Below are 18,444 nucleotides of genomic sequence, written 5' to 3' on the forward strand. Positions count from 1 at the left end.
CCGGGTTTGATTCCTCAGTCGGGAGATCCCCTGGAGAAGGAAATGGCCACCCACTCCAGTACTCTTGCCTGTAAAATCCCATGGACAGAGGAGCCTGGTCAATTACAGTCCATGGTGTTGCAAAGAGTCGGACATGACTGAGGGACTTCACATGGTCATAGTCATACCCTCTCCAACAGTGACAAATATAGCTCCCACTATCATTAGTATCCAACCAGTCCATTCTGAAAGAGATCAGCCCTGGGATTTCTTTGGAAGGAATGATGCTAAAGCTGAAACTCCAGTACTTTGGCCACCTCATGCGAAGAGTTGACTCATTGGAAAAGACTCTGATTCTGGGAGGGATTGGGGGCAGGAGGAGAAGGGGACGACAGAGGATGAGATGGCTGGATGGCATCACTGATTCGATGGACGTGAGTCTGAGTGAACTCCGGGAGATGGTGATGGACAGGGAGGCCTGGCATGCTGCAATTCATGGGGTCGCAAAGAGTCGGACACGACTGAGCGACTGAACTGACTGATCATTAGTAAAATCATTCATTTACTTAATCTTCAAATAATAACTGGGGCTTCCAAGATGGCTCTAGTGGTAAAGAATCCGCCTGCCAATGCAGGAGACAGACATAAGAGACATGGGTTTGATCCCTTGGTCGCAAAGATCCCCTAGAGGAGGAAATGGCAACCCACTCCAGTGTTCTTGCCTGGAGAATCCCATGGACAGAGGAGCCTGGTGGGAATATGGTCCATGGGGTCGCAAAGAGTGGAAAATGACTGAGTGACTTAGCACACACACAAATAATAACAGTTTTGTTTGTTCTTTTCCAACCTTAAAACTTTATCTTTTTCTCCTAAGGATATTGGTTAGAATTTCTAGTAGAATATTAAATAAAGGTGGTGATACCTGTTAACTGTTTCTTATCTTGATCTTAAACAAGGATTTCTGAGTTTCACCACCAAGTATGATGGTGACTATGGATTTTCTGTAGAGCTTTATCAGGATTAGGCTGTCACTTGCAATCCCAGTTTCCTATGACTTTTTATTATGAACAGATTTTGAATTTTCACAAATATTTGTATGAAACTATTGAGATTATCAAATGATATTTTACCTTTTTATGTGTTACTGTAGTATATTACCATATTTGATTTTCTAAAGTTAAATTCATCTTGTTGTTCAGTCGCTCAGTTGCGTCCAACTCTTTGCGACCCCATGGACTGCAGCACGCCAGGCTTCCCTGTCCTTCACTATATCCCAAAGCTTGCTCAAACTCATGTCCATCAAGTTGGTGATGCCATCCAACCATCTCATCCTCTGTCGTCCCCTTCTCCTCTTGCCCTCAATCTTTCCCAGCATAAAAGTCTTTTCCAATGAGTCAGTTCTTCACATTAGGTGGCCAAAGTATTGGAGTTTCAGCTTTAGCATCAGTCCTTCCCATGAATATTCAGGACTGATCTCCTTTAGGATGGACTGGTTGGATCCTCTTGCAGTCCAAGGGGCTCTCAAGAGCCTTCTCCAACACCAAGTTCAAAAGCACTAAATTCATCTAGTACTCCTCAGATAAATCAGTTAGATCATAATATATTTACAATCATTTTTATATATTGTGCCACTGGGTTTATTAACTTTTGTTCAGGATTTTTTTGAATCCATGTTTGTAATACAACTGGTCTGTAACTTTAATTTTCCTTTCTTATACTGTCCTGGTCAGGTTGACAACTAAGGTTGTGCTAGCCTATAAGTACTGGTGGGTCTTTACTTTTCTCTGATACTAAACTTCCCTGGAGGTCCAGTGGTTAAGAATCTGCCTGCCAATGCAGGGGACATGGGTTCTCTCCCTGGTCTGGCAAGATTCCACATGCTGCAGGGCAACACGTGTACCACACATGTCCACAACCTGTGTACCACAACTACTAAAGCCTGCACTCTGCAAGAAGAGAAGCCACCACAATGAGAAGCCCATGTACAACCACAAAGAGTAGCCCCGGCTTGCCTCAATTAGAGAAAGCCAGAGCAAAGCACCGAAAACCCAGCGAAGTCGTAAATAAACTTAAAAATTTGACAGCGAAGTCGTAAATAAACTTAAAAATTTGAATACAAATTATATATCCCTTGAATATTGGGATAAATAGCCAATAAAATAGTGATCCTTTCTAGGTTAATAGTGATTTTCTTGCAACACATTCAAGATGTGACTTCAGTGTCTTCTGGCTTCCTTTGTTGCTTTTGAGAAATAGGTTGTGAGTTTATGTGGCAGTTTTAAAATATGGTTCCAAAATTCTTTGACATTCCTCCCACCAGAGGTAGGCCAAATTTTCCCTCTCCTTGATTCCGGGTGGGCTTTGACTCTGATTATGCCATAAAATGCTGTGTGACTTCTGATGCTGGGTCGTCAAAGGTGAGGCACTTTCTGACTTGTTTAGTGGAACACCCAAAGTTGGAGTCCAGAGTCGCTAATGTGCTTTCTGCCCTACAAATAGGCCTTTCCTAGATATTTCATATAAATTAAATCATGTAAGTGTTTTTTTGCTTGCCTTCTTTAATTTATCATAATACTTTGAGTTTTATCCATGTTGTATCATGTATGAGTAGTTCACTTCTTTTAATTGCTGACTAGCATTCCAATTGGCGTGCTATTCATGGGGTCGCCAAGAGTCGGACACGACTGAGCGACTGAACTGAACTGAACTGAACTGATTCCAATTATATGGATATACTACATTTTGTTTATTCATTCACTAATTGGTGAACATTTAAATAGCTTCCAATTTGGGGCTATTAGGAATAGTGCTGCTGTGAACATTCACATACAAGTCTTTGTGTGGACCTATATTTTCATCTTTCTTGAGTATATGCCTAGAAGGAATTGCTGAGTCACAGGGTAACTCCATTTTTAATGTTCTGAGGAATGGCCAAACTGTTATCTCAGACTGGATGTAACTCTTTCCCATCAGAGTTTATGAGACTTCCAATTTCTCTACGTCCTCACCAATGTTTGTTATTATCTGCCTTGCTGATTATAGCTATTCTGAAAAAGTGCAAGTGTTAGTCACTCAGTCGTGTCTGACTCTTTGCGACTCCATGGACTGTAGCCCGCCAGGCTCCTCTGTCCATGGAATTCCCCAGGCAAGAATACTGGAGTGGGTAGCCATTCCCTTCACCAAGGGATCTTCCCCACCCAGGGACTGAACCCAAGTCTCCTGCATTGCAGGCAGATTCTTTACCATCTAAGTCACCAGTGATTTTGATTTGCATTCCCCCAATAGCTAATGGGCTTCCCTGGTGGCTCAAATGGTAAGGAATCTGCCTGCAATGTGGGAGAGCAGGTTTGATACCTGGGTGGGGAAGATCCCCTGGAGGAGGAAATGACATCCCACTCCAGTATTCTTGCCTGGAGAATCCCATAGACAGAGGAGTCTGGTGAGCTACAGTCCATGGAGCCTCAAAGAGTTGGACACAACTGAGTAACTAATCCTTTCCTTTTCAAAGCTAATAATGTTCAGCATCTTTTCATGTGCTTTTTGGTCACTTCTTTGTACATCATCTTTGGAGAAATGTCTATACAAATACTAAAGGACCCAGGATTATTATTTTTTAGTTGGATTATTTGCCTTTTTATTATTCAGCTGTAAAAGTCCTTTATATGTTCTGGATACTATTCTTTTCATCAGATATATGATTTGTAATTATTTTCTCCTATTCCATGAGTTGTCTTTTCACTCTCGGGTTGGTGTCTTTGAGGCACAGAAGTTTTTAATTGTGATGAACTCCAATCTTTTATCTTTTGTTGCTTGTTGCTTTTGATGTCATACCTAAGAAACTATTGTGTAATCCAAGGTTACAAACATTTACTCCTGTATTTTCTTCTAAGGGTTTCATAGTTTTAGCTCTTACATTTATATCTTTGATCTACTTTTAGTATGGTATGAAGAAGGGTCAATCTCTTTCTTCTGCATGTGGGTATCCAGTTGTTCCAGTATTCTTTCCCCATTAATTGGTCTTGGGACATTTGTGAAAAGTCAAACGGTCACTTCTTACACTGTTGGTGGGAATGTAAATTGGTGCAGCCACTATAGAAAACAGTTTGGAAGTTCCTTTAAAAAACTAAAATAGAGCTACCATATGATCTAGCAACCCCATTTTGGGGGATATATCGAGAAAAGATGAAAACTCTAATTTTAAAAGATACATGTGCCGCAATGTTCTTTGCAGCACTATTTACAAAACCCAAGGCATGGAAACAACCCAAATGTCCATCGACAGATGAATGGATAAAAAAGATGTGGTACATATATACCATGCAATATTGTTGCTATTCAGTCACTAAATCATATCTGACTCTTTGGGACCCATGGACTGTAGCACACCAGGCTCCTTTGTCCTCCACTACTTCCTAGAATTTGCTCAAACTCATGTCCATTGAGTTGGTAATGCCATCTAACCATCTGATCCTCTGTCGCCCCTTTCTCCTTTTGCCTTCAATCTTTCTCAGCACCAGGCTCATGTAATATTTCTCAGCTGTAAAAAAGAATGAAATAATGCCATTTGCAGCAACATGGATGAACCCAGAGATTATCGTACTAAATGAAGTAAATCAGACAAAGACAAATACCATTTATCACTTATATGTGGAATATAAAATATGACACAAATGATTGTATTTACAAAATAGAAACAGATTCACTCATAGAAAACTAGCTTAAAGTTATCAAAAGGGAAAGAGAAGGGAAGGGGGATAAATGGGATTAACAGATAAAAACTATGATACATAAGATACACAGATAAGCAACAAAGATTTACTGTATACCACTCTAATGGCAGAAAGTAAGGAGGAACTAAAGAACCTCTTGATTGAGGGTGAAGAAGGAGAGTGAAAAAGCCAGATTAAAACTAAATATTACAAAAACTAAGATCATGGCATCCAGTACCACCACTTCATGGCAAAAAGATGGGGGAACAATGGAAACAGTGACAGACTTTATTTTCCTGGGCTCCAAAATCACTGCAGATGGTGACTGCAGCCCCAAAATTAAAAGATGCTTGCCCCTTGGAGAAAAGCTATGACCAACCCAGACAGCATATTAAAAAGCAGAGACATTACTTTGCTGACAAAGGCCTGTATAGCCAAAGCTATGGTTTTTCCAGTAGTTATGTATGGATGTGAGAGTTGGACCATAACGAAAGCTGAGCACCGAAGAATTGATGCTTTTAAACTGTGGTGTTGGAGAAGACTCTTGAGAGTCCCTTGGACTGCAAGAAAATCAAACCAGTCAATCTTAAAGGAAATCAGTCCTGAATATTCATTGGAAGGACTGAGGCTGAAGCTGAATCTCCAATAGTTTAGCCATCTGATGAGAAGAGCCAACTCATTAGAAAAGACCCTGATGCTGGGAAGGATTGAAGGCAGGAGAAGAAGGGGATGACACAGGATGAGATGGTTGGATGGCATCACTGACTCAATGGACATTAGCTAGGGAAAACCTCAGGAGATTTTGAAGGACAGGGAAGCCTGGTGTGCTACAGTCCCTGGGGTCACAAAACATTGGATACAACTTGGTGACTTAACACAACAACAACAGGAAATTATGCCCAATATTTGTGATAACCTATAATGGAGTATACTATGCAAAAACACTGAATCGCTATACTGAAATTAACATATCTTAATATTGTAAATCAACTATACTTCAATAAAAAGTCGAGTCTCCATAGATACATAGGTTTATTTCTGGACTCTCAATTGTTTTCCGTTGATCTACATATCTAACCTTATGCTGGTACCACTCTTTCATGATTACTGTAGCTTTGTGGTAAGTTTTGAAATTGAAGTGTGAGTTCTCAAACTTTGTTTTTTCTTTTTCCCAAGATTCATTTGTCTATTAGGGGACCTATGCAATTTCATCTGTATTTTAGGATCAGCTTGTCAATTTATGCAAAAAAGACAGTTGGGATTTTGATAGGGATTTAATTAGATCTATAGATAAATTTGGAAGAGCCTTAAAAGTAAGTGGCTCTTTCAATCTATAAATATTATATGTTTATCCATTTATTTAGATATTTAAAAATTATCCCAGTAACAATTTTTACATTTTTCACTTTACAATTTTTTACAATATATTTTTCACATTTTTATAGTTTTTTACAATACATTTTTTCAGTTTTCAGTGTCCAAGTCTTATGCCATTTTTGTTAAATTTATCCCAAGTTATTTCATTCTTTTTATGTTATCATGAATGAAAGCTTTCCTAATTTTCTTTGCAGATTTTTCATTGAAGTGTAAAGAAATACAACTTATTTTTTAATATTGATCTTGTATCTCGTAACCTTGCTGTGCTGGTTTATTAGTTCCAATACATTTTTAGTATTAAAAGATGCTTGCTCCTTGGAAGAAAAGTTATGACCAACCTAGACAGCATATTAAAAAGCAGAGACATTACTTTGCCAACAAATGTCTGTCTAGTCAAAGCTATGTTTTTTCAGTAGTCATGTACGGATGTGAGAGTTGGATCATAACGAAAGCCGAGCACTGGAGAATTGATGCTTTTAAACTGTGGTGTTGGAGAAAACTCTCAAGAGTCTCTTGGACTGCAAGGAGATCCAACCAGTCCATCCTCAAGGAAATCAGTCCTGAATATTCACTGGAAGGACTGATGCTGAAGCTGAAACTCAAATACTTTGGCCACCTGAGGAAAAGAGCTGACTCATTTGAAAAGACACTGAAGAGCTGACTCATTTGAAAAGACACTGATGCTGGGAAGATTGAAGGCAGGAGGAGAAGGGGACAACAGAGGATGAGATGGTTGGATGGCATCACTGACTCAATGGACATGAGTTTGAGTAAACTCCGGGAGTTGGCGATGGACAGGGAGGCCTGGTGTGCTACAGTCCATGGGGTTGCAAAGAGTCAGACATGACTGAGTGACTGAACTGAACTAAACCTTTTTAGTAGATTCTTTAGGATTTTCTATATAAAATATTGTATCATCAGCAAATAAAGACAGTATTACTTCTTTCTTTCCAATCTAAATGCCTATAATTCCTTTTTTTTTTTTTTTTTTGCTTTACTGCATTGGCTGCCAGTACAGTGTTAAATGGGCTTCCCCCCATGACTCAGTGGTAAAGAATCTGCATGCCAATGCAAAGACGCAGGAGACATGGGTTCAATCCCTGGGTCAGGAAGATCTCCTGGAAAAGGAAATGGCAATCCACTCCAGTATTCTTGCCTGGGAAATTCCATGGACAGAGGAGCCTCTGGCTACAGCCCATGGGGTCACAAAGACTTGGACATGACTGAGCAACTGAACAATGACAACAACAGTGTTAAATATAGCAAGAGTGGACATCTTAACTTGTTCCTAATTTCAAAGGGAAAACATTTAGTCTTTCACCAAATTATAAATTTTCCTTAAATGTTATTCATCAAGTTAAGGATCTTGCATTGTGTTGCTAGTTTACTAAGAGTTTTGTCTATCATGAATGGGTAATGGATTTCGCCAAGCCCTTTTTCTTCACCTATTACATGATCACATGATTTTTGTCCTTTGTTCATTAATATGTTGAGCTGTACTAATTTTCATATTTTAATCATCCCTACATTACCGAGATAAATCTCACTTGATTATGGTATATGATCTTTTAAAAGTGTTGCTAGATTTGGTTTAATAATGTGTTGTGGAGGATTTTTGCAATTATGTTCACAAGAAATTTTGGACTTTAGTTTTCTTTAAAATTTTGAGGCTTGTTTCATGGCCTAATGTATATAAAGTCTATCCTGGAGAATGTTTTGTGTTCATCTGAGAAGAATAAGTATTCTATTGGAGTTGGGTGGCCTGATCCATAGATGTCTGTTAGACCTAGTTGGTTTATAGATGAAATGAGATTAGCCATTTGTTGATAAATGGTGAAGCTGAGTGATGGATTCAAGGAAGTTTATTTTACTATTCTCACTACTTCTGAATAAATTTGATAATTTCTGTATACAATGTAAAAAATAATCCTCCAGTTTTCACATTAACAGAAAAGCCTCACAGGATTCAGCATATGTAAGTTCACAACACGAGAAATGAAAGAATAAGGTTCACCAACATGAAATGCCAGGTTGAATGAAACACAAGCTGGAATCAAGATTGCCAGGAGAAATATCAATAAGCTCAGATATGCAGATGAAACCACCCTTACAGCAGAAATTGAAGAGGAACTAAAAAGACTCTTGATGAAAGTGAAAGAAGAGAGTAAAAAAGCTGGCTTAAAATTCAACATTCAAAAAACTAAGATCATGGCATCCAGTGCCATCACTTCATGGCAAATAGATGGGAAACAATAACAGATTTTATTTTTGGGGGCTCCAGAATCACTGCTAATGGTGACTGTAGCCATGAAATTAAAAGATGCTTGCTTCTTGGAAGAAAAGCTATGACAAACCTAGACAGCATATTAAAAAGCAGAGGCATTACTTTGCCAACAAAGGTCTTTCTAGGCAAAGCTATGGTTTTTCCAGTAGTCATGTATGGATGTGAGAGTTGGACCATAAAGAAAGCTGAGTGCCAAAGAATTGATGCTTTTGAACTATAGTGTTGGAGAAGATTCCTAAGAGTCCCTCCAAGGAGATCAAAACAGTCAATCCTAAAGGAAATCAATCCTGAATATTTACAGGAAGGACTGATGCTAAAGCTGAAGCTCCAATACTCTGGTCACCTGAGGCAAATAACTGACTCATTGTAAAAGATTCTGATGTTGAGAAAGATTGAAGGCAGGAGGAGAAGGGGACGACAGAGAATGAGATGGTTGGATGGCATCACTGACTCAATGGACATGAGTTTGAGCAAGCTCTGGGAGTTGGTGATGGACAGGGAAGCCTGACATGCTGCATTCCATGGGGTTGCAGAGTCTGACACAACTAAGCAACTGAACTGAACTGAGGTAGACTTATATATCTTGATATGAAACGATATCCAAGATACATTGTTAAAATTTTTAAATCAAGGTACAGAACAATTTTCAGGGACTTCCCAGGTGGCTCAGTAGTAAAGAATCCACCTGCCAGTTCAGGAGCCACAGGAGACATGGGTTCAATCCTTTGGTTGGAAGCATCCCCTGGAGGAGGAAATGGCAATCCACTCCAGTGTTCTTGCCTGGAAAATTCCATGGACAGAGGAGCCTAGTGGGCTACAGTCCATGTAGTTGAAAAGAGTCAGACACAAGTAAGGGACTGAACACACTTGCGCAGAACAATCTACATCATGCTTCTGTTTTTGTGTGAAATATATGCACATGTATTGGTATAGTCTTAGTTTCTCAGTTGTTTCAGATTCTTTGCAACCCCATGGAATGTAGTGTATATAGTTTATGCATGTCTTTGTATAACTTATATTATTCCTGAAAGGGAATATGAAAAACTGACAGCAATAATTGCAGCTCAGACTAGGGTACTAGAAGTCTGGGAGGAAGGTAAGTTTCCTTTTGTTTTGCATACACTTTTTTGCCTTTTGAGTTACTTTTACTAATTAAAAACAGGTAAATAAAATTCAAAAAGAAAAATGTACAATAATAGCTAACTAAAATTTTAAAGAAGGGCAATGAAGAAAGACGTGCCCTACAAATATCAGAACATATTACAAGATTGTAGTCATTAAAACAGTATAGTAACAGATCAGTTAAAGAGAACAGATTTCAGCATTTTAGTATATAATCAAAAGAACTTACCAGGTGGCTCAGTGGTAAAGAAACTGCCTGTGATGCAGGAGACCTGGGTTTGATCCCTGGGTCAGGAAGAACCCCTAGAGAAGGGAATGGCTACCCACTCCAGTATTCTTGCCTGGGAAATCCCATGGACAGAAGAGCCTGGTGGGCTACAGTGCATGGGTTCGCAAAGAGTCAGACATCACTAAGTATGCATGCATATAATAAAAAAGGCATTTTTCAATTAGTGAAGAAATGTTGATTGGGCCAAATTGCTGTCACTTGCAGAAATCCTTATTTGACACTATGCTCTATACCCAAAAGTAACTTCCAGAACAATTAGAATGCTTATTATAAAAATAAAACTGTAAACACAAAAAGAATAAAATATAGTAGACTATTTTTATCATCTCTTAGGGGTGGTGAAGATGCTCCTGGGAAGAAAACATAAATGAAAAATATTCAGAAAAATATAAATGTAAAGACTGATAAAAAGATCTTGACTATATTAAAACTGAAAATCTTTATAGGGAAAAAGGCATCATAAACAAGTTAAAGTACAAGTGACAGACTGAGAAAAATACATGAAAGATAAATAATAATGTGCTAATATCTGTAATACATAAAGCCTTTTACAAATATATAAGCAAAAGATGGCCATTTCTAACAAAATTTCACGGTGATAAGAGAACAGACTCTATGATTTCAATATCTTTAGACCATGAAATTTTTACACCTTGCTTTATGTCCCTAGATATCTTCCAGGGTCTCCTAGTTTATAGTCTATAGGGACTTGAATAGAATTCATATGCTACTGTTGTGTGAAAAATTGTATAAACTTCAATTATGTTGAATTGGTTCACAGTGCCTTTCAGGTCTACTATATGTTTATCCTTCTCTGTATATTCATTTTATTAATTTTTGAGAGTTTGGTATTGAAACTCCAACTAAAATCTTCATTTACCTACTTAAAAAATAATTGCAATATATAGAGGAAGTATGTGTATTTCCCAAGTCTCCTGTAAATGCGTTATCATACTTTCATAATTTAAAAAAGGAAAATAAAAAAGGAATGCTGCCTGCCATGTCAGTAATCAACAGATGTTGCAGTCATCAGCAATTGCAGTCACCCTCAACAGTGAGCCCTTGGGGTACTTAGGCTGGAAACAAGGAATGCCTGCCATCTAGTGGTCAGCAAACTGAAGCCACCCCCAGTGGTGCAGGTTGAGGAAACTCAGGATGTGAAAACACAGGATCCTGGCCCCAGATACCTGAGGTGCAGATCAAAGGAATGATTTCACTGAGCACACTCTGGGATCTTCCCATGCACAGAAAAGCCCTAAATTCCTCAACTTGACATATCTAGTTGTCTTTAATTAGAAATAAATCTTTTGACAGTCTGACTACCTGCCTCTTGCTGGAAAGAAAGAAAGAAAGAATGAAAGAAAGAAAGAATAAAGAAAGAAAGAAAAAGAAAGAAAGAGAAAGAAAGAGAAAGAAAGAGAAAGAAAGAAAGAGAAGTCGTTCAGTCATGTCCGACTCTTTGCAACCCCATGGACTGTAGCCCAACAGGCTTCTCTGTCCATGGGATTTTCCAGGCAAGAGTACTGGGGTGGGTTGCCATTTCCTTCTCCAAGGGATCTTCCCCTCCCAGGAATCGAACCCGGGTCTCCTGCATCATAGGCAGACGCTTTACCGTCTGAGCCACCACGGAAGTCTTTGTTGCAAAGATTCCTATATATCATGGCTCCCCTCCTCAGAAGAGTTCTCTCAAAGTTATTTGAGATGCTGTCTCCCCAGCCCAAGTTCTAAGAATGGTGACTTACTAAAATGTAACTCTCCACTTTTTATGTTGTGCATTTTTTTCCCTCATTGACAAGACCATCTATCTGTAAACTGATTGTGAAAAAATATCCCTGCTTTTTTTAAACCATTGTTCTCTGCAGCATAAGTGTTACTAATATCTTCCATCAAGGGCCATGAAATGTTTTCTGGAAAGGGATGGGTAGATAGTAAATGCTCTAGGCTTTCTGGGCTATATCTACACTCTGTTACATATCTTTGTTGTTTTTTTCCTTGCTGAGTTACTTTAGTCATGTCTGATTCTGTGCAACCCCATGGACTGGAGCCCACCAGGCTCCTCTGTCCATGGGGATTCTCCAGGCAAGAATACTAGAGTGGGTTTCCATTTCCTTCTCCAGGGGATCTTCCTACCAGGGATCAAACCCACATCTCTTATGTCTCTTGCATTGGCAGATGGGTTCTTTACCACTAGCACCACCTGGGAAGCCCCATTCTTTTCCTTATAGCTCTCAAAAATGTAAAATCCTTCTAGGTTCACAGGTTCTCCAAAAGTAGACTATGAGACAAATTTGGCTCACAGCCCTTAATCTGCTGATTCCTGTACTATATAACTAGTGGAAAAAATTGTAGAAGGATATGTATGAAAGTTTAAGCAATGAGTATTTCAGTGGAGTGGCAGGTTTAATGGGTGGCATTAATTTTGTTTCCTATGTATGAATATTTTAAAACAAATTTATAATTTACATTTATTTGTGTAATATTTATACATTTTAAAAGATGATGCCCATTGGACATGAGGCTGAAACAGGAAGTTGCAGAAAACTCACAACTCTCCAGCCTTTGTCTTCTTACCCAAGCTTTTATCTTTTCTTCAACTTACCAAAAGTGTGTCTCCAACTTCTCCATAAAGTAAAGGCCCCAGGATCCCTGATTCATGCTGAATAGCTTCACGAGTCTTAAATGTTCCATCTGTGTAAGCTATAAACCGTACTTTTCTGTACTTCCTACCAATCCGCTGAGGACCGTGGTTCAGATACAGACTTTTATAACTTCTGTATGATACACAAAAAGATAAGACGTTGGAATGAAGCATGCCAGGTAAAGGACTGGTTGCTAAAATTCAACTTTAAAACAGCTGATATGATTTCATCAAGGAAGGGTGAGAAAAATCTAGGTATCCCTGGTGGGAATTTCTGAAATATGTTAATACTCTTGGTCTGCTTAGCCGGAGAGAGGACTTCCCCTGTGCCTCAGAAGGTAAAGCATCTGCCTACAATGCGGGAGACCTGGGTTTGATCCCTGGGTCAGGAAGATCCCCTGGAGAAGGAAATGGCAACCCACTCCAGTACTCTTGCCTGAAAAATCCCATGAACAGAGGAGCCTGGTAGGCTACAGTCCATAGGGTCCCAAAGAGTGGACACGATTGAGTGACTTCACACTTGCCTGTACCTAACCCTACACATGGCTTAAGGGTTTGCTGTTTTGAGAAACTGGGAAGAACTTTTGGATTATGGGGAAGAGATAACACCAAGAGTCAAAAGTTCCTTACCTGTCACTGGTGGTGAGGACCGAGGGGGCATAGTCCCAGTCATCCTCTTCAGCAGCAATGTAGTGGACCCAGGTTTTAGGATGCTTCTTTGCAACTGAGCGCATTTGGATAAAGGGAGGCGCACTGTCGCCATCAAACCTGACCACATCCATGTCAGAGTCATCCAAACCATCATCATAATCTTCTTCTTGGTTATTTTTCATCCATAGTCGGGGTTCCTCTGGGCAACTATCTACTTTGACATAAGCTTCCATACCATCTGAAGTCAGACAAAACCAACGTGAGGTTCAATGAGGTTTTCTGGCCTCAACTCTTCTGACTTTGTTTTCTCTTATGCCTTCAAGGCCTTCTCCTAAGGGTTTTAACCTCCTGTATGTTTTACCTTCCCTATAGCTGGTACTTTCAGGTTTCTTCCTGTGGTCTTTGCACTCACCATTTCCCTTCTGCCCAACTCTCCTCCAATCTATGACTCCTGTTTCAAGATTTCCTCATTTGCTTTTCTTTCCCTTCTGGAACTGGCTCTGAGCCTATCACTTCCCAACTCTCAAATTGTAAATAAGAAGGCCTGAGGAATTGCATATTTTCAGCTTTTGGAAACCTAGGTCAGACTAATTCCCCACCCCTACAGTTACCTAATAATTTTTATACATAGTCCATTGAATTATGATACAAACCATAGATTTAGTAGCTTGTCAAGAAAAATCATAGTATAGATATAAATTTTAAGACATATCCAAAGTTAATAAAAACATGAAAAGGTTCAGCTTAGAATTAAGGAAATACATTATATATTTTAAGAGCATGTCCGACTGTGGCTAGATGTAAGCCTTAAAGCAAGTCTATTAAGCAATCTTAATCTCATTTGCATGCTTTATAAAATGTAAATAATAATAATCCCTCCCCTATCTAATGCCATAGGACAGCTTTGAATAAAAATTCTAAGAAAGGAGACCTATTTACTGGGTGATGGGGAACAAGGCAGATTTTAGGAGCAGCAAGCACCTAGTGTGGGTTCATGTGGCCTTAAACAAAATTCAGTCTAGATCTAAAAATGAAGGATTTTGTATGAGTTCCAAAAAGACAAAACATTTTTCTGAAAAACAAGGATTAAAATCAGCATAAAGAAGGGTCAAAAGAATAAGAAAAAGAGAGAGAACATAAAACAAACTCTTCTTAAACAGAATCAGGCTTCAAACTAGGTCATGAGCAGCCTGCATACAAGTAAATGACCTTTCCCTATGTGCCTATAGGATCGACTTCCTGTTACTTGTCTGGTATGACACATTTTGTCTTGTCAAAAATCCCATAATTATTATGTAACTTTTTATGTAATGTATCAGGAAAAGAGGTTCCTATGTTTCCTCACTACAGAGGACTAGAAACAAAGTCACTCACAGAAAATAAGTGGGAAAAAGTGCAAGATCAAATCTCTTTTTCAGGGCAACCAAGGAACCTGAAGGGAGGGTTAATACTAGATTGACAGGAATAACAAGTGCTGTTCATCATGAAAGATCAGGCCTCCCCAACATTTCTTTCCAATAGCTCTCAATGGCCACAATAGAGGAGGAGACAAAGAGAGCTGTTAGACTGATCCAAGATTAAGAGTTAGCAGAGTAAATATACAAGAAGAAAAATGGGGATGAGCTGATCATGTAACATGAGTTTTCATAGCCTATAGCTACAAATGAGCTCACTCACATTAACGATAATTTGCAACCGTAGGTACCATCATCTCAACTTCCTTAGGTAGGATCTTTGACCCTTTGCAAAGTCAAGTCATCCTTGAAAGCTTCACGTGGTGCCTCACGTGTGTTTACCAACTTCCACTCCCATGTTGTTTCTCCTGATGTCTCTCATCTCTGACCGAGTATCTACAGCATGCCTCCTTGTATACCAGTTGTCTGGTGTCTCATATGGAGCACCACAATATCCTTTTGTATTTGCTATATATTGGGGCATCATTACTGACATCCTGGAGCCCTTAGGATTACATCCTAGATTCCATGACCCCAAATCGCTCTCTCCATAGTACTAAAGCCTACTTAATGTTGGGAAAACAACATTAAGTAGGCTTTAGTAAACAACAACATACTCTCCTCCTCACATTCGCCACCTCATTCTTCACTAAACCATTTCCCTTCCCTTGATCACAGATAAACCCCCAAGTCCTATTTACTAATAATCAAGCCCTCTTATATTCAAGGTGAAATATTTAAAAGAAGAGCTGGATATTTCTAATACTCATTTTTTAAGATCTATAGACATTACCATGTTGGTGGGAAGAGATACGACAAAACAGTAGAAACTGGCCACAGTCCATCAGGACTGTCTGAGCGGTAAGGAAAGTTATTGGTGAGATCTCCAAGGAAGCCTGGCGATGGTTCCTCACGAGAAATGTGTGGCCTTCAAGGAAAATTGAGTGCACTTCGGGGGTGGTGCCCATTCCAATCACGTGCCAATAGACTGATTTCTTATGACATCCAATCAGACCTGGGAAGTAAGAATAACATAACTAGAGCCAAGAAGCAGAGAATCTGAAATGGAAAACACTTTCTAGGATAGGATGAACAAACTCTGTGTACAAATTTTTATTATCTTGACTTGAAACCCAACTTTCCAAGGACACGGGGGTACTCTCAAACTAACAGCTCTTGCTGAAGTCATCAATGACTGTTGTGCTTCTGAATCCAATGGATCGTTTTCAGTCTTCATCTGCATCTGTTAACCATTCATTCCTTCTTGAAATTCTGTTTTCCCTTTGCCTCTGTGCCAACAGACTTTTGTTTACCTAAGGCTTCAGTTCAGTTCAGTCACTCAGTTGTGTCCTACTCTTTGCAACCCTATGAACCGCAGCACGCCAGGCCTCCCTGTCCATCACCAACTCCTGGAGTTTACCCAAACTCATGTCCATTGAGTCGGTGATGCTATCCAACCATCTCATCCTCTGCCATCCCCTTGTCTTCCCGCCTTCAATCTTTCCCAGCATCAGGGTCTTTTCAAATGAGTCAGCTCTTCGCATCAGGTGGCCAAAGTATTGGAGTTTCAACTTCAACATCAGTCCTTCCAATGAACACCCAGGACTGATCTCCTTTAGAATGGACTGGTTGGATCTCCTTGCAGTCCAAGGGACTCTCAAGAGTCTTCTCCAACACCACAGTTCAAAAGCATTCCTAAGGCTTAGATTGCTCCTTCTTCTGTTTCACTCTGTGACAGCACCTCTTTACCCATCCATTAAATGGTAGATGACCTCAGGGCTCATCCCTAGCCTAATTATTCTTTTGTTAAACAAATTTTCTCCCTGAATAATATCATTCATTTTCACAGGATTAATGATCATTCATATGCTGATAACTCCCCTGTTCTCCCAGAACTCCAGACTTGCACAATCACCTTCTCAACATCTTCACCTGGATACCTCAGGAAACACACAGGTACAAAAACATATTTTTCGTCTTTACCACCTCATCTTCTTCCAGAGTTCCTTATTTCAGTGAATGGTATTAATACAAGCCTGGATTCAATTCTGCAAGTGAGAGTTATTCTTGTCCCTACTCTCACTTCTCACATCCAACCTAACACCAATTATGGCAATATCATTAATAACTGTAATATTTACTGAGCACTTGCATAATATCAAGCACTGTTCAGGATATTGTACAAGTTTGAACTCCCAATATTTCCCTGGTAGCTCAGACAGTAAAGCATCTGCCTACAATGTAGGAGACCCAGGTTCTATCCTTGGGTTGGGAAGATCCTCTGGAGAAGGAAATGGCAACCCACTCCAGTACTGTTGCCTGGAACATCCCATAGATGGAGAAGTGTGGTAGGCTACAGCCCACAGGGTCGCAAAGAGTCAGAGACAATTGAGTGACTTCACTTTCAACCCTATATTATGAATGAAGAAACTATAAATGTCATCCCTTCCTTAAAGGAGAGGAAACTTATGCACAGAGAGGCAATTAATGTGACATATGAGAGCAGGGACTTCTATGTTTTGAAAGTTAATTTCTTTTCTAAACCTGAAGTCTTGCATATTAATTACAGAATTGTTGAATATCATTAATAACTGCAATATTTACTGAGCACTTGCATAACATCAAGCACTGTCCAGAGTATTTTATAAAAACTAAGATCATGGCATCCAGTCCCATCACTTCATGGCAAATAGATGGGAAGAAAATGGAAACAGGGAAAGATTTTATTTTCTTGGGCTCCAAAATCACTGCAGATGGTGATTGCAGCCATGAAATTAACAGATGCTTGCTCCTTGGAAGAAAAGCTATGACAAACCAGACAGTGTATTAGGATGCAGAGACATCACTTTGCCACCAAAGGTCTGTTTAGTCAAAGCTATGGTTTTTCCAGAAGACATGTATGGATGTGAGAGTTGGACCATAAAGAAGGCTGAGCACCGAAGAATTCATGCTTTCAAACTTCAGTGCTGGAAAAGACTCTTTGAAAGTCCCTTGGACAGCAAGATCAAACCAGTCCATCCTAAAGGAAATCAACCTTGAATATTCTTTGGAAGGACTGATGCTGAATTTCCAATACTTTGGCCAACTGATGGGAAGAGCTGACTCATTGGAAAAGACCCTAATACTGGGAAAGACTGAGGGCAGGAGAAGAAGGGGGTGACAGGATGAGATGGTTAGATAGCATCACTGACTCGATGGACATGAGTTTGAGCAAACTCCAGGAGACACTGAAGGACAGGGAAGCCTGGTATGCTGCAGTTCATGGGATCACAAGGAGTCTGATATGACTTAGTGACTGAACAACAACAAAAACCTTGTTTCAATTAACTTTGTATTTTAAGAAGTATATTCTTAATTTTGTAAGCATGTTGGAGAAGGAAATGGCAACCCACTCCAGTATTCTTGCCTGGAAAATCCCATGGATGGAGGAGCCTGGTAGGCTACAGTCCATGGGGTCGCAAAGAGTCGGACATGACTGAGCAACTTCACTTTCTTATTCTGATTGTTTCTTTTTCATATAATCCTATTATTACTTTTGTAAACTTACTAGAGGATCTGTTTATTCTACAAGCATGTAACTCAGGAACATCCAGAGGGAAGTGACATACAGGGCAAGGCCTGGGGAAGGGCTCAGAGCTTCCACACTCTCTCCAGGCACCTCTCTCCCAGCATCTCCATGGGTTCATGCATTGTCTAATTTACTTTGCTTATCTTGCATATTGTCTTTGTGTTTCAGGCTTTCCTTCAAGTATCTGTTCATCCTTGGATGCCCACTTAGAAAGGAAAAGAGAAATCGGTAAGCTCTGTATACACTAAGAAAAGAAAAGAAAGTGAAGTCACTCAGCTGTGTCTGAGTCTTTGCGACCCCATGGACTGTAGCTCACCAGGCTCCTCCATCCATGGGGTTTTCTAGGCAAGAGTACTGGAGTGGGTGGCCACTG

General features: G+C 39.6%; 1 protein-coding gene across 3 annotated transcripts in view; it reads right to left on the reverse strand.

The window, feature by feature from the left end:
• The window catches only part of F8 (coagulation factor VIII), a 143,016-nt gene that overhangs the window by 83,265 nt on the left and 41,307 nt on the right, over window positions 1-18,444 (reverse strand). For all 3 annotated transcript variants that reach the window (XM_027534282.1, XM_027534281.1, XM_027534283.1), the window contains exons 8-10: window positions 15,297-15,518; window positions 13,029-13,287; window positions 12,360-12,531 (exon numbers count right to left, since the gene is read on the reverse strand). In XM_027534282.1, coding sequence (XP_027390083.1) covers window positions 12,360-12,531; window positions 13,029-13,287; window positions 15,297-15,518 — 653 coding nt within the window. The remainder of the gene's footprint in view (window positions 1-12,359; window positions 12,532-13,028; window positions 13,288-15,296; window positions 15,519-18,444) is intronic.

Source organism: Bos indicus x Bos taurus, chromosome X, assembly GCF_003369695.1.
Source record: "Bos indicus x Bos taurus breed Angus x Brahman F1 hybrid chromosome X, Bos_hybrid_MaternalHap_v2.0, whole genome shotgun sequence".
Lineage (NCBI taxonomy): Eukaryota > Metazoa > Chordata > Mammalia > Artiodactyla > Bovidae > Bos > Bos indicus x Bos taurus.